The sequence below is a fragment of the Acanthochromis polyacanthus genome, chromosome 14 (genome assembly GCF_021347895.1).
Source record: "Acanthochromis polyacanthus isolate Apoly-LR-REF ecotype Palm Island chromosome 14, KAUST_Apoly_ChrSc, whole genome shotgun sequence".
In the NCBI taxonomy this organism is placed as follows: domain Eukaryota; kingdom Metazoa; phylum Chordata; class Actinopteri; family Pomacentridae; genus Acanthochromis; species Acanthochromis polyacanthus.
In genome coordinates this window covers 5,846,395-5,868,177 of record NC_067126.1, presented here as the reverse complement: position 1 = coordinate 5,868,177, position 21,783 = coordinate 5,846,395, and the positions used below count along the sequence as shown (strand labels likewise).

Sequence of the window (21,783 nt, the reverse complement as noted above, 5' to 3'; positions counted from 1 at the left end):
AAAAAAACTATTTTCCATCCACACTCTTTGTGCAGCTCATTTACATTGGTGGACAGAAAACCAAACAGTCTTGCAGACTGTCTCTGTGACCTCTGACCTTTGAGGGTTTTCTCTGCATCTGCAAATCTGAAGAAGAACTGAAAGTGGAAAAGTTTATATTTCAATAAATAGAAATGATTTTAACGAGCAGCTCTTCATATTTGAGCTGCAGCTTGTAAAGTCTGAGACTCAAACTGATGCAAACCGCCGTGAAAGCTGCAGTCTGAGGTTAAAGGGCTCCTGCTTTAAACAGTCTGTAGATGGAGACGGACACGTTTCAACTTAATTCCTCGTTTTGCACTTCAAACGTTCATTTCTCCCCGTTTTCATTTTGAGGTCGTAAATCCGCGTAATGAGAAAAGAGCGGCTGTTTTCTTGCTTCTCTGCTCTTCGGGATTTATGGGCTTATTATGAGCAGGCCGTGAAATGCGCGCGGCGACGGTCGTGTCCGCCTCCACTCCGCTTCAGCGCGAACTGATTGTTGCTCCATTTATGAGCCGATTACTAATTTAAAGCCAATTCATAAAAAGAAAAAAACACAGCAGAGTTTAGTCTGTAAGGAGAGACGGGCGACAGGAGAAGAGCTGAAAAACAGCTTTGATCTAATTTTACGCACGAAAAAAAGCAGAAAATACCAGATTTAATTAGATGGACTAAATATATCCAATAGATCTACTATTTTAAAAATTAAAAACAAATGCAGCTCTTCTGTTAAAATAATAAAATACAGTTAAATGACAGTATTTTATTTATTTTCAGATCTGCAGGCGAAAGACGAGTTTTTCCACTTGTCTGAAAAGCGGCTTGGATAAATAAATCCTTCTTTAATTAAAACAGATTGTTCATAAACTGCTGTTTTTAGCCATTGTGCAAGAAAAAAAATGCCTCATCTTAAAATCCCGTAGAGATATGGAGTACAAACAGTTTAAAAAAAAGACGCGTAAAAACCCGAAATAAAACGGCAGAACTGATTTTCTCGCGATATTATTATTAACAAAATCAACAAAAATGTGACCACAGTTTATATGCTGTCACATTCAGGTCATAAAATGTTCACGTTTCTAACATGTAATTATTACATTTCTGACTCTGTAAATATTGTCAGAACCTTTTACAAAACGGAACAGAAATCTTTAAATATTCGACGCGATAATAAAAGCTCTTTAAAGAGGGTCTATTTGCCGTAAAAAGTGGAATCAGTCACGTCGTATGAAGATTCTCGGCGTGGGGGGAGATGTTGGAGGGCTCGGGGAGCGGATGAGTCTGCGGGGGGAAAGGTCCTTCCTCCAGGATCCGCAGGTCAGCTCCTGTTCTCGCTCCGGGTTTGGACTTGTTGGCCCGAGAGAGCGAGAAAAGGCCCAACATGTTAAAGAGAGATTAATTAGAACCAGCTCTCCTTTATTCTCCAGCGTCAGAAGGAACCTGCCGCGTCATGGAGGCCTGAACGCAGCGGAGCGGCCTGCATGTGCAACACATTAACACCCTCCAGACAGAGCAGAGGTGCGGGCATTTGGAGCCGCACGCTTGATAAATGTGCACATATATGGGACAAGCTGAGTCTAAGCTGTCAGAACTTTACCTCCTAGGAAGTTATTTTGAGAAAACGTAGCTGTTTGTCACCAAGAAAGGAACAGAAAACGTTTTACGCGTAAAAGTACAAGTTGGCATTTTACGCGTAAAGTTCTCCTTTTACGCACAGTCACTTGCCCGCCTCTTTCTAAACTTTAGGGCTACTCTGAGTCTGTGTGCGTGTGTCCGGCCTACCTGCCCGCCTTGGTGATGATCATCTCAGTGCCGATGTCGTGGAAGCGCTTCCACAGGTCCGCGCACTGCAGCTCCACCTGGATCTCCTCCATGGAGGCCGGCGGGGACGGCTCACAGGGGCCTGGGGCCAGGTCGGCGGGGGAGCCGAAGGAGCACGACGTCCTCTCGGCGAGACCTTCTCCGTCCGAGCCGGGGCTCGCCTCTGAGTCTGAGGGGAAAATGAGGGAGATGATGAGAAGGCAGCGCTCAAACAGTGGAATTAATGCCCTTTAGGCTTCTACGCAGGAAACTTGGCTCTCTGAGGAAAGAAAAAAGCACAGCGGTTCTCTCCAAATCACCTGCAGCCTGGAGAGCAGCGGCCTAGCTTGGCTCTGTGGCTCAGGTCGTCATGGAACTCTGGGTGGATGTCAGAACCAGAAGAAATGCTGCGTGACGCCTTTTGAAACGCGACGCAGAAAATATTAAAGCTTAAATTGGGGCCACACAACGCAGAGCTCCGACGGGAAACGCTCGGCAAATGAAATTTTCCCCTCAAAGTGCTCCTCCTGGACCCGCTTTTACAGACTGACCATCCGCAGAGCTGCAGCAGATAAAACGTTTCTTCCATCCTGACACTTTTCCAGACCTACAGGAGAGATTTCCATCAGTCTGAGGCTCAGACACCGAGCGGCCGCTTCACATCTGAAATATTCACTTCATCCTCAAACACGAGGCCTCAGAACCAGGAAGAAGCACCCATGGCCTCCTCTGCTGCATTATTAAGCCCAAAAAGCCCCGAAAAGGAAGCAGACACCAAATCCAAGCCACTTTTAAACTTTAAATAGGCTTCAGCTGACAGAGGAATGCAGCATTTCAACAGAATCTCTGATTATTCTGAACACAGCGTGGTTCTGATTTAACGACAAACTGGAAGCTTTGGGGCCCAAATCTCACTGCAGTTTTTTTTTTTTTTGCTGTGTTTAAGACATTCTGGGAAATGTTTTGAGCCATTTTGGAAAGTTGCTCATTTCGTATGTGAATTCGAAACACTTTTGGTCTTCTGGTATCATTTTTGCATCATTCTGACCAAGTTTAAAGACATTTTTAACCATTTTCCATGTTTTTTCCACTTCAGTTGAAAGAGGAACACAGGATCACTCTGCTTCACTCATCAACTATAAAACTGGAGCCTTTTGGGGTGAAACACTAAAAAGATGGATCAGTTTTAACATCAGAGCTGCAGATTAAACCCTCACCGCCAGTTTTTGCAGTTTTTCCTCTAATATCTGCTGCACTGATGAGGAAAATGTAATTATTGAGTAAAAATGGTCTAATTCCATCAATAACAACATGTAGGATTTGTTCATTGAGACAAGCTGCAGCTTTTCCTCACAGTCCAGAACTTAAAGGATACATTTATATTCAGTTTTATTAGATCAAATTCTTTTTTTAAAAAAAAGGTTTTTCAAACTTCATCATTTTTATCTATTTTCTCTGACTACATTTTTTGCTGTTATTTAGTTTAAGTTAAAATGATTTCTGAGCCGTTTTTTGGAAAGTTTGCTCAATTTTGTGGTCGTTTTTGAGACGTTTCGGCTCTTTTGGGATATTATTTTGCATAATTGTGTCTGAGTTTAAAGACATTTCCACCACTTTGCACAGGTTTTTCCTCTTCAACACGTGTGCTCCTATCTGACCAGAACACTGGAACCTTCCGGGGTTAAACACCAAAGAAATGCTCCAGTTTTCTCCTCAGAGCTGCAGATGAAACCCTCAGAAACGGTTTATTAGCCGAACCTCCTCCACCCAAACACCAAAGAATCTAATAATGTTTTATTTATGGGGGCTCTGACACCAGGAGGTCCACTGGGCACACAGATCTGATGATGCAGAGCTGCTGGACAGAGTCCCAGAGCAAAAACCACCACCGCTGGAACCGAGAGAACGAAGGAGATAGGAAGAGCTGGAGGGGGGAGGAGGGGAGGAAGAGGAGAGGAAGAGGGGAGGAAGAGGGGAGGAAGAGGGGAGGAAGAGGGGAGGTGATGACCACAGATAGAATCTTTCCATCGTCTTAATGTGCCACAGTGGCTGATGTTCCACTGTTTGTCTTCTAGCTGCTCACACTGGTGCAGAAAGATGAATAAAACTTCATAAAGTCACTTATTACATGTTGCTGGGAGGATTATGGGATGTAAAACTACAAATCTACACTGTTGTTACACTTCTGATCATAAAACAGACCTGGATGAGCTTCTTTCCTGTTTCACTGTTTTCAGGTTTTTCCTCTAAAATCTGCTGCACTGATGAATAAAATTAATTGTTTTGGCCAAAAACAGCACAAACGTGGTCTAAATTTGTCAATAATCACATGTAGGATTCACTCTGTTTGTTTTCTTTGTGTTATTTGGTGCGAGTTGAAAGAGATTTTGGACAATTTTTAGGTCAAATATTGGACAAGTTTGGGACAATTTCCCTTTAAATGTGCTGCACTGAAGAGGAAACTATTTATCTTAGTAAAAAAATGACCAAAAAAAGTCTAATTTCATCAATAATCACATTTGGATTCTTATAATTTACTGCCTTTAATTCAGAGGACCTTAAGAACACATATTTACCCTCAGATTTATTTATTTTATCGATATTCTCTCATTCATTGCATTTTTTATTTGTTTTGTTGTTATTTGGTGCAAATTAAAAGACATTCTGGACGATTTTTGAGCCATTTTCAGAAAGTTTGAACACTTCTGAGCTTGTTTAAAACATTTTTGAGACTTCTGGGACCATTTTTGAACAATTCTGGCCACATTTAAACACATTTTGGACATTTTTTTGAACCATATTGCATAATTGCACGGGCTTTTCCTCTTCAACTGAAAGAGGAATCCAACGTCACTTAACACATGTGTGGTTCCTGTTTAACTATAAAACTGGAATATTTTGGGGTGAAACAACAAAAAAATGCATCCATTTTTAAAATCAGAGCTGCAGATTAAACCCTCATCACCAGATTTTGCAGAACAAGTCGTGTTTTTGGATGTTCTCCCTCTAAAATCTGCTGCACTGATGAGAAAATGTAACTACTGTGGCACAAAACTGGTGTCATCTTACCAACATAGCATTAAATCACACACTGAAGGATTCCTGTATGAAGAGGATCTGCAGCTTTTTGGTCACAGTCCACAACTTTAAGGACACGTTTATCCTTTTCTTTAATCTATATTCTATGTCTTGTTGCATTTTTTGCTGTTTTTGCTGCAAGTGAAAAGACTTTTTGGATGATTTTTGGAAAGTTTGCTCAATTTTGGGCTCATCTTTGAGACATTTTGAGTCCTTTCTTGCACAATTTGGGCCACATTTAAAGACATTTACAGCCCCCTGCACAAGTCTTACGTGTGGTTTCTATCCAACTATAAAACTGGAACCTTCTGGGGGTTAAATTAAAAAAAAAAAAAGCATCCGTTTTTTAAATCAGAGCTGCAGATTAAACCCTCAGACATTCTCACGTGTTTGCTCTTTTTCCTCTGGACTTGGATTTATTTTTCTCTGATTTGAGGCTCAGTAATTGTGCAGCAGCTGTCGCTTACAGGCTTAAAATAAGTCACCTAAACACGGGGATAAATCTCGCTTCCACGGAGGTTTGGGGTCAGCTAATGATCTGAATGAATTCCAGAGAAAACGGACCATTTCTGGCACCGAAGCTCGAATGTTTCCGCAGCAAAAAGCTCCGTATCTGCTGTGCTCATCTGGTGACAGACGCATTCCAGACGGCGAGAGCAGCACGATCACATGAGATAATTTGGCCTCTGAACGCAGAGCAGGGAAACGCCGGCCGAGCGGGACTCATCAGGCTGAAGGGCAGCTCAGCAGCGACCAGGAGGCAGATACACACCGAGAATGCAACATTTGTCCGTTTCTGGTTTTTAAACGCAACACGTTTGGCTAAAAAGTGGCAAATCAGGAAACAATTTGAGTCCAGCGTCACGCAAATTTGAGTTTATGGGAAAATTTTTTGCTTCATTTCAAATAAAAACTGACATTTATTGATGGACAAAAATGTGCCAAATCAGCAGAACACTGTCCTGACATCTGCTGTGGTTACCACACACACACACACACACACACACACACACACACACACACACACACACACACACACACACACACACACACACACACACACACACACACTCCGGTCTGTATCTTGCGGTTCTCGGCTTCCAATCAGCTCATGCCAGCCCTCATTAAACTGAGACTAACATTCATCTCTGGCCACTAATTGGTCTGAATCTAATCAAGTCGCTGCTGTTCATCAAACTGTCCTCGGTTCACATGTTGTCACATCAGGGAGGCCGAGAGTCTGAAGTAAACATACATTTAGGAGGAATTACTGCGAGGGAAAAGGTGCTTTAAAGGAGGTTTGTGATCAGAAAGCGGATTATTGTGACGTTGGAGCAGCTCCAGAGGAGAGAATTTGACGTTTAAATATTAGAAAATGAAACATATTGCACTAAGGTTTTAAATGTGGCGCGGACAGACTGCGCGTAAAAAGCAAACTTGTACTTTTGCGCGCAAAACGATTCTACATTTATGTGAATAATTACAAGAATCACTTCAACACTGGCCTGACATACAGCTGTATCTGTTTAAAAGCTGTAGCTGGGTTTCATTTTAATATCGAGATGAGCTCATTAAAGCAAATTTAGATTTGCTGTCCTGCATTCTGCTGATTTTTAAGCATCAATTTCTGCTTCTTCTGCATCAATTCAGGCTGAAATTGTTCTTATTTATACAAAGTCAAACACTAAATTCATGCACTGGGTGACAAACATAGAAAAGAATCCACGTGGAGATAATTCTGATTCTCAGAACAGATTCAGTGGTTGGATGAGCGATTTAAATCTAGAGGGTAAAAACCGGCCTGTTGTTGCATCTGGTAGTGACGTTACAGCGGATTTTCTAAACGCTGCTTTTCTGTTTGTTTGCGGTGCAGATGCAGAGTTATTTCCTGCTTCAAACATAACTGTGTTTGCATAATTTTTTCAAACATTTAAGCGGTCAAATCTGACAAAATATGTACAAAAACATCAAATATGTGGAGCTGGAATTAGGAAACCTTGTTTTCATTAGTAGCTGTCCTGCAGTGCTTTAGAAAAATACAGTTTTAGATTTGAGTATTGGAGCAATAAGCTTTAACGTTCGGCATTTAAAAGGGCAAATCAACCAGATGTTGTGACTGTAAATGGGATGAAGGTGACTGTGTTCAGTGAAGCTGCAGCAGCTTTCTGAAGTGGACAGCAGCACAGTAACTGCATCCAGCACCTGTTTCCCGCTGATGGAGACTCACGCAGTGAAACCCTCAGTCCTGCTTCACGTCTCTGCTATCAGACTGAGAGAGAAGAAGAAAAACTTCTCCAGACAAGCAGAGGAGCAGAGTTCGGTCGGTTTAATGAGCAGATGTTTGGGCAGGTTTTAGGGATCAGCCCGTTCCTTCAGGCCCTGATGATGAGCGTGTTGGCCGTGAGGCTGCAGCAGCTCTGTGAGCTCCAGCTAAACTACTTCTTTTTTCTGCTGCTGAGCTCCTCCAGGCCGCCAGTTAATGCGGCCTGCTTCGGTTTCTCAGTCCTCCCCTTGTCTTGCAGGCTAATAAACGTGTTATACGACCAGCCGGCTTCCAGCTTCGCCTGGAGTTGAGTAAAAACAAAATCACTCCGTTAAGGATTCCTCTAAACCACACAATCTGACCACAGAGGCTCGCTGTTCTCGGTCACCGTCGTCCGAGGCTTTAGGACCCGACCAGGGCGCGCCGAACCTGCCAGGAAGCCGCAGTCTGCTAATGAGCGGGACCAGAGAGCTGCAGAACTGGAGAACTGAGGACTGGGTCCTCATTCAAGCCTCTGAGCAGCCGAGACAAAAAAACCCAGGAGAGGATGAACTTAAAGACTTTTTCTGCCAAAATGAGACAAAACAAGACTAAAAAAATGTCTGCAGGCTCATTTAATGACGTCTCCCCTTTAAACTCTGTTGATTATCTTTGCCCTTTTAAAACACAAACATGCTGCTTGTAATCAGCGTCGCTTTAAGCTCCTCATTTAACCGCGGCGCAGACACTCCAAGCTTCCCAAGAGAAGTTCTGGGACCAACCCCCCTGATCAGACCCTCCATGAGTTCACATCACTATTCTCCATTTTGTTTTCTTAAGAAATGTTTTGTGTTTGGGCGGTTTTTAGGCACGGTCAGAGCAGAGGATCCGTGCGTAAAGGCGCAGCAGAGCCATGCGTAAAGGCGCAGCGGCCCGGAGGTCAAACGGCCTCAGACCGTCTGAGCAGCACGGAGAGGTTTGGAGACGTCACTTCTGTTTGTTTCTACATTTCTGAAAATGTTTAATTTGCCTCATTGCACCTGTAGCATCACCAGGATTCATATATTTTTGATTAAAATTAAATATTTAAAAATTAAAGTGCTCTTTTTAAAATATTCCCCTCAGAAATATAATTTGTTGGCATGTTTGGACTGAGCTTTCTTGAATTTAAAAGCAAACTTCATTCTCATTTCAGACACAGATGCTAAAAACACGAAGCTTCTAAACGTCTGAAGTCAAACTGAAGGTTAAAAGTCACTGAAATATTTTAAAAGCTAAAAGTTTCTGCTCCAGTTTTCCTCCAAACAGCGATAAGATGAAGTTTAAGGTGCAGCCGGAACATTTTATTAAATGTGTGATGAAATAAATGTCCTCTATAATAATATCAATATTGCAGTAATGTTGTGCTGATGTCGTAAAAAAATGAATTAAAGCTTCACTTGATGCAAATAAGCTTCAAATTAAAAAAATAAAACACATTTATAATTAAACTGCTCAGAAATCTTCATCGTTGTGAAATTCGCCTCATCTCAGGTTAATTATGAAGAAATAAAATAAAACAAAACAACTAAATATGACCAGTTTTAACAGACTTAATTTCTTTCATTTGTTTTACTGCGCTTTACAAATGTGTTTTTATTTTTTCTTTATTTTGGATTTTCTTGCTGTGTTTTTTTTTTTTCTCGTCCATTTCAAGCTGCAGCGGAATTATTTTTACATTTTACGCGCAGGTTTAAAGCTGTGTCTGCTGGTTTGTTACGTTTTTAAACTGTTTAAACGTTTTAACTCTAATTACCTGATATTTAATTTTCACTTTAAAGCTTCTCTGAGCAGCTTCACACCTGAACACACTGAATGTTCTGCGTTTGGTGTTAAATGTGATTCTGCGCATTAACCGGAAGTTATTTCTGATCAGAGGACAAAATTATTCTAAAGATTTAAAGAATGCTCATGTTTGAGATTAAACTTCTTTAGATTGAGTGTTTGTTTGGTCTCTGGAGGCCTGAAGCCAAACTTACATCGTTACCAAACAGAGTTCAAGCAGCAAAACAACTTTACGCAGCGGCTCGTGCAACGTGTTTGTTTCTGATGTTTGGGGGAATGAGAAACTTTAATCCATCAGTCCGGAGTCAAAACAAGGCGACCCTCAACCCGCCATGACAGAGAAAAAGATTCAATTTGGCTCTTAAATCTTGTTTTTTTAAAAAGGTTTTCTGACCGTTTGATGTTTTTCTGCTTAAAATTCGCTTCTTTGCGGGAAAATGACGAAAATTTTGCGCCACAAAACGTGTTTCTGTCAGGCCCGAACACAAACCGACCTGCAGCTACGACAGGCAGCGGAATCTGTGCAAGAGAAAAGCCTCCACGGTGACATGGAGCCGTGGGGTGTGGGGTGGGTCACGGAGCGTGGAGCCATGTTTTGACTCGGGACTTTGAGCGCAGAGATCGTGAGACTGACCCGGGTCCATATCCAGGCAGTGCGCCGCGTCCTCTCCGTCCGTGGCGAGGCTCTCCATGGACAACTCCAGCTCCTTCTCCTCCCAGTCCCGCAGCTTCCTCTTCTTGTTGGAGCCGATCAGGGCTTCCACGGAAAAAGCGTGGGCTCTAGAGCTCAGAGCTGCGGCAGATCGCCTCCTCTCACTCATTTCTCTCAAATCCGCCCGCAGGGGGGACGCGGCGAAAAACCCTCCGTCCGTCCGTCTGTCCGTCTGTCCGAGGCAGTGGAGCAGCGAAACAATCAAAAAACTAAAAAAAAATCACACACGTCAGAGTTCACAGCGGAGGAACAAACTCACCGAGTGTCCAAAGTTAATCCAAGTGAGTCTAGAAACGCGGCGTCAGACACCCGGAGGCAGACTGGGCCATCCCGGCTGCGCGCCACCGAAGTCCGCAGGATTTCTGCTTTTTCTGTCGCTTCGTCTCCGCGTCCTTCCTCTTCGCGTCTTTCTTTTTCTCTTTCTGTCCCCCGAACTTCTCTCTGATTGATACTCACTTCTGGAGGAGTTTTTTTCGGGCGCACAGGGGGCGGATCCGCTGCTTCTGTCAAACCCCGGCGGCCAATCACAAGCGAGGAGAGACGGCGAGACGGAGAGCCGGGACCAATGGAGGAGCAGAAGAGGAGCCTCCAGAATGAAGCCCGTGGAAGTCTGGAGGCTCCTGCATCTGGATTAAAGGCGCATTTCACTGCGAACACAATCATTAAACAATAAAAACACGTCAGTTTAAGCGCAGTGGTGCGTTCACTGACCCGAGCAGCTCCACGGTTTTAATGTTTGCCCCTCAGACCTGCAGCTTCTCCATCCGGCTCCAGGTTCCCCTCAGAGGCCTCCAGCCGCTCATTCAGCCCAGCATTGGTCAGAGTGTGAGCCGCTGATTCCTTCATTAGCAGGGATGTGAGGAGAAGTCCCATCCACAGCTCCATGGAGCAGAGAACAGGTGGGCCGAGCTGCGGGTCCTCAGAGCAGCTCAGAGGCTCAGAGGCTCGGGCTCTGCTCGGCTTGTTGGGGGTTTGTTTCAGCGGATCCGCAGCTCTGAAAAAGAGAAATCTGCTTTTATTACGGCCGCAATGAAAGTGTGTGTTTATGAAGGGGCTGAGAGGGGGAAAATCCTGAAGCTGGTGTGATTTTTTTAAATTAAAAATCCAACTTTTACCCACATTCTGCCGTTTATTTCCTCCATTAGTCTGATTGCGGACTCATTTACTGGTCACTCAAACATTTAGAAACCGAAGTACAAACGCATGAACCGAAAAATAAACCAAAGCAAGCTTCGGCTGAAGTAAAACGGAATTATTTATTCGATTAACTGATTAACAATTTCAAAACAGACACTAACTCGGTGTCTTTTATTTATTTATTTTTGAGAAAGTAACCATTTATTCTTCATTATTTTGGATCAGTGCAAATCTCGGCCACTTCTGCAGCTAAATACTACAATTAAACAACAATAATAATCATTAAGTAATTATTAGAATTTTTTGCGTTTTCAAAAGAAGGAATTAGACAGAAAATGATCGGTTCCTGGTGAGTGATTTTTTTCTTAAAGCAGACTCGGTTTCTCACAGATTTGTCCCCCTGAGCAGCATGTGATCTGTCCGCAGGCCGATCAGCTTCTGCCGGGGGGGGGGGGGGGGGGGGGGGGTTGACTTTGCACATTTCCAGTCCATCAGGGGCAAAACGAAGCGACAGGAGGAGCAGAAAGAGAAGCACTGCTGGTCTGACCCGACGGAGGATCTGGAGGCCTGAAGTCAAACTGCTGCTGATGGAAATCAAGATTTTAGAGGCTATTTATGCGCATTTGTCCTGTTAAAGGAAAAAAATGCGAGGAGACTGGAATAACTCAGAGAAAAGGAAGGAAGGAAGGAAGGAAGGAAGGATGGATAGATAGATAGATGGATAGATAGATAGATAATAAATGGCGCGCAAAGACTGAAAACGTGTCCAATCAGAAGTTAAATAATCATCAATCAATCATATTGTAAAAAATGATATAGTAAAAAAATATGTGAATATCAATATTTATTTTGGATTTAATTAATAAGCCACGGGTTTGTGTTGGTTGTGACATTTTTGGATGAGTTTGAGCGTAAATCTTCGTGCGTAAAGTTCGACCCAAGCAAACAAGTAAATATTCTTGGTGCGCCCCTGTGTGGGGGTGTAGGGGGTGGATGGGGGGTGTGGGTGCGGGTGGAGGAGGAGGTTTAATCCCTGTGGGAGGAAACTCGTTAAACACAAGCAGTAAAAACTAAAGCCAACTGTTTGCTGTTTAGATCCCAATTATAGCCTCGATGGCATCTCAGAGCCGGCGCGTAAAAATCAAACATCTGACCGATTAGTTCAACTCCGTTCAACTAAATCTGATGGAACATTTTGAATTAATCAGGTTATTATTTTACACATTTTCAGTCAGATAATCTCTTCGAATTCTTCTACTTTTTCCCTCATGGTTCTCCGCGCTGTTCTTGTCACGTTTTTTTGCTTTTAACCATTTTTTATCCAAACCGAGCGCTCCGTGGAGTCTTTACGCACAAATACAGCCAGAAACCAGAAACGTATAGCGTCCTGAAGGTGGGCGGAAACGGTCAAACGCCCCGTTAATATTCAATTAGTAAAAGCAAGCCTTTGACCCCGGCTGACCCTGAGGGGGGCGAAGCGTGCAGCGCGCAGTAAAGCATCCAAACTGACAGCGACCCTCGGACTGTTTCAGCGCCTTCAACCTTAGGCCAAGGACTGCGCCTCGCCACGAAGGACTCTAAATATAGCGCGGAGAGCAACTGCACGAGCCATGGACACCGAAAAACCGAAGATGTGAAGATTAAAAGTGGTCCGTGCGCTTCAGACCTGCGCGTAAAACCCACCCGGAGCTCTGACCGAAAATAACCGAACGAAACTACGCGTCTGAGAAGAAACTGTGTTTCTCCCCTGATGACGACCTAGAGGTCAGAGTTCAGCCTCACATGTGACTGTTTACAAGAGAAGCTGCTTTGTTTGACTCAGAATCTCAGAGGTTACAAACAGAACACTGAACAACACTGTAGAAGGGAAAGATGACACGATATTTATGCTAAACTTCGTGTTTCCATCATTGTTTTAAAGTCACACAGTCTCCAGCTACAGCAGGTTTTAAATTTCCAGATTCAATACAATCTCCTCTGCACACATATTTCTACTTTAAGCATTTCATGATGAGATATTTGTAAAAACAGAACAATTTTGAAATGTTTTCAGGCGATTTAACAGCTGATATGAACAGTAGTACTATAGTATTATTAAATTAAACTATTGAAAATAGAACAGAATAGATCTTTATTGTCACTGCTACAGAGAACAATGAAAATCGGTTTGGTGCTCTCTGAATAGCAGCATTGAAAACAGACTATAACACACTAAAACATGTACAACCCTGTAGCATAAATGACTCCTTAAGAGCTTAAAAGCAGTAAAATTACTCTGAAAAAAAGAAAAAATACAGAAAAAGTAGCTACATTTTATAAAGACACGTTACGAGTTTAAATTCTGCAGAAACGAATGTTTTTAAAAAACAAAGTTGAGGCTCTCCAGACCGGTAATAATAACAGCAACAATAATAAAGAAATACAAAATGAGCTCTTCAGAAGTCATTGATGCTGCATCTTTTCCAGAACAGTCTCAGCTGCCCACATTTTTCAATAATTTAATATAATAATGGTGAAAAAAGGCCGTAATGCGCAGTTTTTAAAAGATGTTGAGGCTAAAAACTACAGTAAATGTTAAATGAATGCCGCGCAGATGATTAGAAAATGAATCCTGCAGGTTTAGGATTAGAATTAAATTAAATTAAGCTCAATTCTAGCTGTAAAACTACACTTTTCCGCTTGAGTTAAATAAATAACGTGCACACATTTTCCACTGGAGCCGAAATCATCCATAATAAGGTGTTAAAGATTATAGAACTCTTTAAAGAAAGGACAGAAGACAAAAGTGGCCTCTGGGATCAACAATAACTCACATTTGTGCGTCTATTTTCCATTTCAGTGCCACAGCAGAGCCTCCAACAGAAAATATAAACCCTAAATTTAAGTTTTAACCCTAAAAATAGACGAGCAGCTGCCAAACAAAGCTCCAAACACGCACACAGCCACATATAAATACGATAAATGGACAGTTTTCTTCCTAAATTAGCCGCCTCGGTGCGTAAAAGCGCAACAGAAACCATGAATCTCCGCGGACCGGGTGATTATCGGCATCAACAGGTAAGTTTGTCACAATAAAACGCACAAAGCGTCGCGTTTAGGAGCGAAAAGTCTGGAAGTTTAAGAGCTTTTACTGCTTTCCTGTCAGGTCAGCGTCGGTGAAATGACTTGTTTTATTTTTATTTTCTCTCCACCAGTTGTTTCCATGTGACACGATTTCCATTTAGCGCAGTTTTCTTTAATAAGTAACATTTATTACGACTCACGTTAAAGTTTTTAGTCCCGCGCGTAAAACGGTTCAGCGCCGGTGTCGCTTTCACATTAAAACACACACGACTTACTGCCCGAGCAGGAACACGGATTTGTCAGAGCGGGCTGGTGGCGGTGATTTACGGCCTGCTGCTCCGCCTCCGTGTACTTCATATATTCTAAGGTTTATATTCTGTCAGCTGCTGGAGCCAACAGGAAAAAAAGGAAGCAAACGGAGCGAGGATCCGGTCTGTTCCCAGGTAAACACGCACTGGAAAAAGTGGAGCGCGGTCCAGCTGCGTGTGTGTGTGTGTGTGTCTGCAGGAGTATTTTAGCAGCAGAGAAATGCATTTTCAATTAGAGAAAGTGTGATTACAGAGCGCAGAAAGTAGGAGGAGGGGGATGGAGTGGAGGGAAGAGAGGAGAGAGGCAAAGGAAGAAAAGAAGGAGTGAGAGGAGAATTAAAAAGGATTAAAAATATGAAAGAAAACAAAGAACAGGGAGAAAAGAGCGACTGAAGACAATAAAAATACCAGTACACGTGTTCAAAGCTGCAGAAATAAAACTGCCCACTCTGTAGTTGGAGGAAAGGAATGTTTCCAACACATTTTGCTCATTGTCTGCTTTTTGAATGTGGTTTCTTAGTACATATGAAAGAAATATGGTATTTTTGTATTTCTGGCCAATCTGTGCAGTATTAATATTCTCTATCTCATGTAAAACCACAAAAATGTGAATTATTGATATTTCTACTACAGGCTTATGGCGTCCCATCAAAATCTACAAAATGACACCAAATTATTCTAAAATGACTAAAGATTTATCCAAAATGACTGAAAAATGTGCCCAAAATGTTCAAATGGGATGAAAATCTTGTTGAAACTTAAACTTATCCGACCGAAATATGTGAAGTTTGTCCAAAAAAATTGTCGAAAAGGAGTCAAAACTATTTAAAAAATCATGCAAATTTTGGACAAAATGACCAAATATTTATCATGATAGAATCTGTGCAAACCACCCACATGTGCAGTGCTGCTATTTACACATCCAGATGAATTTGGACAATCTGAACATCCACATGTGGAAGAACTGGTGCTGAAACTAGGGTTTAATAAAGGCTTCTCTTGTATCAAAATGTCCAAAATGACTCCACATTAGCCAAAAATTAGAAAGAAACGAGCTAAAAATGACTCAAAATGTTTTCAAATTGACAAAAATGTTGTTAAAAAAATTACACATGAGCTAAGAGTTACAAAATCGTGTCCAAAATGACGTAAAATGGGTCCAACATCACACAAATCTAGCTTTAAATATAGAAATTGATTGAAAAAAATGAGTAAAACTTGTCCAAAGTCCCTAAAAATTAGTAAAAAATTACGCAAAGATTGTCAAAAAAAATTATACAAAGTAGATCAAAATCGCTAAACTGTGTCCAAAATGACTCAAAATTATTCCAAAATAACAAAAAATAACTCAAAATGTTTTTAAAATGAAACAAATTATACAAAAGAATTCCACAAATAAAACCAAAATGACTCAAACTTGTTCAAAATGCTTTAAAAATTGTCTAAAATGACTCAATATTTGTCAATAAAGAATCTGTGCAACAATATTTTCAATCCAGAGGAATTCAGACAATCTGAGTATCTATAACTGGAATAATTAGTATTTAATAAAGACATGTCTTATTCTATCAAAATGTCCAAAATGACTCCAAATGTTTATGAAAATAATTTGTCAAAGCTTGTTCAAAATGTGTCCAAAATGACGCAAATCTTATCAAAAATGAACCAAATAAGAACCAGATGACTAAAATTTGTTCAAAATGATAAAAAATGAGTCTACAATGATTTATTATGTTAAAAATTAAACAAGTCTAGTTTGAAAAAATCTGTAAATTAATCAAAACTGAATAAAACTTGTTCAAAATGTTCAAAAATGAAACAGATCTTATCAGAATTACACAGATTAGAGCAAAATCACTAAACTGTGTCCAAAATAACAAAAAATGACACAAAATGTTTTCAAAATGACACAAATTTGGTCAAAAATTGCACAAATTAGACAAAATTCGTCCAAAACAACAAAAAATGATGAATGAAACACATCTTCTAATTTATATTTTCAGATCTCAAACAGTGAAGTATTTAACTTCTCCACCTCCAGCTTCCATCAGCTCAGTGCTCACGTTTACCTTTAAATCCTTGTTGTTATTCTTCTTCAGGGAAAGTTTTCCTGCAACAGAGTTAAAATAAAAATCACTTATTGAGATGCTAAAACCACATTCTGTCAGAGATTTTCTGACTTGTGTGACGTTCAGGCCCAAACTGAAAAACAAACGCTCTGAAAACAGACAAACATTACAGATGAATGAGCTTTGATCATAAACACCAACACATGAAGAAATCTGATTATCTCGTTAAAAAGCAGAGGAACTTTGGCTCTACACGTTCATGTCGAGGGTTTATAGAAACGTAAACACTGTTTTAGACCGAGAACATTTAATGCAACGCTGCAGAAACAGTTCAGCACGATAAAGTAGGTGGTGTGGTCCATCAGACAGGACCATGGAGAGCCTCCAAACTCCTCTGATTCCACATCAGCTGGGTTTCCAGGAGACGCAACAAGAATCTGGTGGTTTAAAAATCAAGACAAGAAAGTCCAGAAGCCCTGATGGAGCTCCAGACTCCTCACAGACCAGGGCCAGGGTTAGACCAGGGCCAGGGTTAGACCAGGGTCAGGGTTAGACCAGGGTCAGGGTTAGACCTGGGTCAGGGTTAGACCTGGTACAGCTATGTCAGGTTCTCCTGGACATCTAGACCTGAGCCTGAGTCTGAGAATGTTCCTATGATGAAAACCCCAAACCCCAAAGAGCCACTTCAAACCTGAACCCTCACTCCTCACCTGATGAAGACCATGGAGAGGATGAAGAACCTCCATCCCCAGGTGAGCCCACATCTGGATCCACTGCAGTTCACTGACCAACCAAACCTTGGAGTGGATGATGCAGTCATCTACCTGCTGACTCACCTGGACAACACCAGCAGCACTGTAAGGGTCATGTTTTTTCTTCTCCAGAGCTTTCAGCACCATCCAGCCTTCTCTGCTCAGGGTGGAGCTTTAAGGAGCTTCAGTAGAACGGTCACCTGGCTGATGGACCATCCACTGCTTCACCTACAGACCAGCATGAGGCTCCAGGACTGCGAGTCTGATGCGGTCGTCTGCAGCATGGAGGTCCACAGGGGACACTCTCTTTGTCTTTCTCTTCACCCTGAACACATCAGACTTCCACTAACTCTTGGAGCTGTCATCTGCAGAAGTTCTCTGATGATACATCCATCGTCTGGTGTTTATCTGAGGGGGAACAGTGGAGTACAGGACGGTCATCTCTGACTCGATTGACTGATGTGAGCTAAACCATCTGCAGCTCAACAGTAAGATGAAGGAGATCATCAACACCTCAGACTGCACAGGAGAACATCCAGGGTTTGGACATGGAGATGGTGGACTCACATAAATACTGGATCTTCACCTCGACAACAGACTGGACTGGACACAGAACTCAGAGTGTTATGAGCCAAATAATACTATAATCTTGGTCTCTGATGTGTAACAATGGATGCTTGCAGCTTTAATTATCACAGCACACGTGATAAACCTCCTTGATGAAGATCATTTTTACAAGTTATTTTCCAGAAATTTTCACTGTTTTTGAACTGATTTTGTTGGTACAGCATTTTGGTAAACTGTAAAGAATATTAAAAAGACAAATAAATAAGGTGCAAAGTGTTAAAAATTCATAATTATGCTTGCAGCTTTAATTATCAAAACACACATGACAAACCCCTCCAATGAAAATCATGTTTAGAAGTTGTTTTCCAGAAGTTTTCACAGTTCTGGTGGCACAGACATCCTGCTATATGGTAAAGAACGTTAAAAAGACAGAAAAAGAGAGGAAATGTGGCGCTTGAGAGAATATAAAAACAAATAAATAAGCTGCAATTCAGTAAAACAAAATCCCTGTAACATTAATTATCAAAGCACATTTGAACAAAATCCATTTTAAATGTTGATTTCCAGAACTTTTAATGATGTTTGTGGCACAGTGATCAGTGTGAACAATATGAAAAAGACAGAACTAGAGAGTGGATGTGGTGTTTGAAGACATTCAGATGCAAATAAATAAGCTGTGAGGTGATAAACACGATGCTCAGAACCAGAACCAGAGACAGAACCAGAACCACGGTGTCTGAGAGTTTTCTAGTTTTCTTCTTTTGTTTCAACAGAACCAGAACCAGCAGACAGAACCACGGTGTCAGAGAGTTTTCTTCTTTCAAAACAACTAAAGTCACCTCGAGTCTTTCTCTCGTCGCTCTAACATCCTCAAACAGTCCCAACAGCAGCAGCTCGTCTGGTTTCAGCAGAACCCGACCCTCTGCTGGACCTCCTTCAGGACCGGAGCGGCCACTTCTCGGGCCCTGGAGGCCCCCTGAGCCAGAACGTGGTCCAGGTGAGCCGGGTCGGACCGCAGCCGCTCGATCTGCAGCCTGATGGGTGTCAGCCTCTGGACCACCGCCTCTGTCACCAGCCGCTTGTAGGCCCCCGTGTCCAGCCCCATCGCCTGGGAGACCGCCTCCTCCACAGTGATGGTCGCCATGGCGGCGTGGATGCTCACCAAGTTGGAAACGCCGGGCCGGTTCTCCGGGTCGAAGGTGACCTCGGAGGTGAAGTCGGTGACAGAGCGACGGATCTTCAGGGCGATGTCGTCAGGAGAGTCGGTGAGGAAGACGGTCGCCATCGTCTGAGGGTCAGATTTGGACATTTTGGCCGACGGCTCACGGAGAGATTTGATCTTTCGTGTAGAACCTGAAGAAGGAAAGAAATAAAGATCAAGAAACACATGAAAGACGCTTCAGAACAACAAGGTTTAGTCTCATTTCATCCACAGCCCAAAAACATTCAGTTTACCTTTAAGAAAGAGGAAAACAACCAGAAAATATTCAGAAGCTGAAATCATAGAATTTTACTTTTTACCTAGAAAACAACTCAAAATGATCGACTATCAAAACAGCTGGTGATTGATGAAACATTTGACAAGTACTGAATTTAGAATGACAGAAAATGGAAAAAAAAATGTTGTTTTGACCCAAAGATCTTCATTTTCCTGCTGTGAAGAGAAGTTTTTAATTCTTTAAATTCAAGATGCAACAGGTTTATGCACTAAAACAGACAAATAAACTGCAATTAGGAGGAACAAAGTCTCTCTTAAGGGTGATTTCTCATTTAAAACAGCAAGAAATGTCCTCAATGTGTGTTTTGAAGGAGTTCAATGCACCAAGATGAAGGTTCTTGAGTTTTTTTTGCACTTTTACTCAATGAAAACTGAAATTTTGTGCATAAAAACCAAAGGCTGCAGAGTTTAGGCTCCTATGATTGGGTGACTTCAGCTGATAATGTTTAGTTTTTGGATTAACTGAGCATATTTTTTACTTTTGAGAAGGTGAAACTGTCTCTCTACCTGTCTGTATGAAGGTTTTAATTCTCTAAACTCAGATGTAAACCTCATGTTGTGAAGCGATGAAATCAGAAGATAGCGGAGCAAGAAGCAGACGGATCTCAGTGTTAAGTGACGAGTCGACCACGGCAGCCAGGATTTCCTTTGCTTTCTTATTTATTAACCTCATCCTTCCTCCTCTTCTGCCCACATGTGTCCCAAGCGTCACCCCGGAGACGTCCTCGCTTCAGATTAAACGAAATGAAGTCTTTGCTTTTAAAGGGAAGGTGCTGACTGCCAGAAATAAGGACGAGACGCTCCAATCTGAGGCTCCCGCTGATTAAATACGAGTCGTCTTGACGACGTCCTCACAAATCTATTATCTGTTGGTTTTATTCAGATGCAAGAGGAGAAGATGTTTCTTTAATCACAGCTTCTCTGCACACATGACTGACTCCATCTTGTGTTTTTACGATGCTGATAATCAGGAAGAATCAAACTGGGAGGAACATGTTGGCCATGTGTGAGAAAGCCAGAGCATCTTGGAGTGAAAGTTTCAAAATAAAACAACAGAAATGATGACAGACTCCAGGTCAGATTAAAGATGAACGGCACAGTGGTGAGGTTTCTCTGTGGCTTTCTAATGAACTTCAAGCAAACCTTTGTAATGTGGCAAAAAACAACAAAATCCCCCAAAAAACAAACATAAATGACGCTTCAGAGCAAATAATGTCTTTAAAGACTGGCAGTTTCAGCTACTCGACGCTTCGCTGCAATAAAAAAAAAACAGAAAAAAGTTGTAAAACTTTGTTAGGTCAAATCATAGATGAATAGTGAGGTTTCTTTTTGGTTGTCAATCAAATTTGAAACAAATCTTTAAAATGTGGCAAAAACAACAAAGTACAAAAATAAACGAGGCTTCGGAGCAAATAATGTCTTTAAAAATGTTCACTTTCAGCTACGCAATGCTTCGCTGCAATAAAAAGCCAGAAAAAAAGTTCTTGGAAACTATAAAAAAAAAAATTTAGGAGAAAGTCTCTTTCTTTTAGTTTCTTTTTGGCTTTAAAACGTGTCAAAACAAGTAAAACTTAAATGAGATTTTGGACCAAATAATGTTTCAGCTATTTGATGCTTCACTGCAATAAAAAATTGTTTAAAAAGCTCTTTCAAATAAAAGTAAAACTTTACAGGTCAGATTACGGTTGAATGACATAATGGCACAATAGAGAGGTTTCTAACCCTAACCCTGTCAAACGACCTGGAAGCGAACCTATAAAATGTGTCAAAATCAACAAACAAACATAAATAAGGCTTTGGAGCAAATAATGTCTTTAAAAAGTGTCAGTTTCAGCCACTTGATGCTTTACTGCAGTAAAAATCCAGCAAAAAAGTTGTTAGAAACTATTAAAAGGAAAAGCTGTGACGTTTTTAAGGTTGTAATTCAATATGCACACCCAAAAACCTTTTATTTTGTAAAATCTTAAAATAAATAGGTTTGTATATCACCTGTTACCAGAAAATAATCCAAGTTGCAGCATCTAAAACCTTTAAAAGGAAAAAAAACAAGTAAAACTTTGTCCATATATGAGAGAAAAAAGGAACTTCAGTCAGAAAGTTGTAATTTTTGGTCATTTTTCAGGCTGTCTGGAGAACAAAACAGGGTCACTCTGTATGGAATCAACCAATTTTAAGAAAACTTCCCACCTGACCCTCTCAGATTTTGCTAAGTTTTTACATACATTTAGTACATTATATATGATGGGAAAATCCAAAATTTGAATGCTTTATTGTCATTAGTTTCAAAGTTATGGTCATTTGAAGTAGGTAGGGGGTACCGTATTATTGCAGTCAAAATTAAGACTTGAAATTTTCGACCATTTTCAGACTTCTAGAACTTCTGAACAACAAAAGCGAGAGATCTGGAATTTTCACAATCATTTCACAGTGACCTATAGTCCTCAGAAATGTGAAAATATTTACTTTATATTTATAATTGCATGTTACAGAGAATGACAAAGTTGTGATTTTATCCATCACGAACTTCTAAACTGCTACATTTGAACAGCTAAAAATCAAAAAAATCTGTCCGACCTTCGGACTCAAAGGTCAATATCAGCATGTGGGATAGGTGGTATCAAAAAATAAAAGACATCATGTGAAATTACAGGAATTTCCCTAAATTTTGACACCAAGCACAACTTGCTTCTATAAACCCTTCTATGTTTAATG

General features: G+C 41.2%; 2 protein-coding genes across 3 annotated transcripts in view; both read right to left on the bottom strand.

The window, feature by feature from the left end:
* Nucleotides 1-10,919, bottom strand: part of tbx15 (T-box transcription factor 15) — a 51,216-nt gene extending 40,297 nt beyond the window's left edge. Inside the window, exons 1-2 of the mRNA XM_022217804.2 lie at nucleotides 9,600-10,919; nucleotides 1,804-2,011 (exon numbers count right to left, since the gene is read on the bottom strand). Of these exons, the coding sequence (XP_022073496.1) occupies nucleotides 1,804-2,011; nucleotides 9,600-9,786 (395 nt within the window). The 5' untranslated portion in view covers nucleotides 9,787-10,919. The remainder of the gene's footprint in view (nucleotides 1-1,803; nucleotides 2,012-9,599) is intronic.
* Nucleotides 10,920-17,849: 6,930 nt separating this feature from the next.
* The window catches only part of wars2 (tryptophanyl tRNA synthetase 2, mitochondrial), a 76,192-nt gene continuing 72,258 nt past the window's right edge, over nucleotides 17,850-21,783 (bottom strand). For both annotated transcript variants that reach the window (XM_051959134.1, XM_051959135.1), the window contains one exon: nucleotides 17,850-18,926. In XM_051959134.1, the coding sequence (XP_051815094.1) occupies nucleotides 18,478-18,926 (449 nt within the window). In that variant the 3' untranslated portion in view covers nucleotides 17,850-18,477. The remainder of the gene's footprint in view (nucleotides 18,927-21,783) is intronic.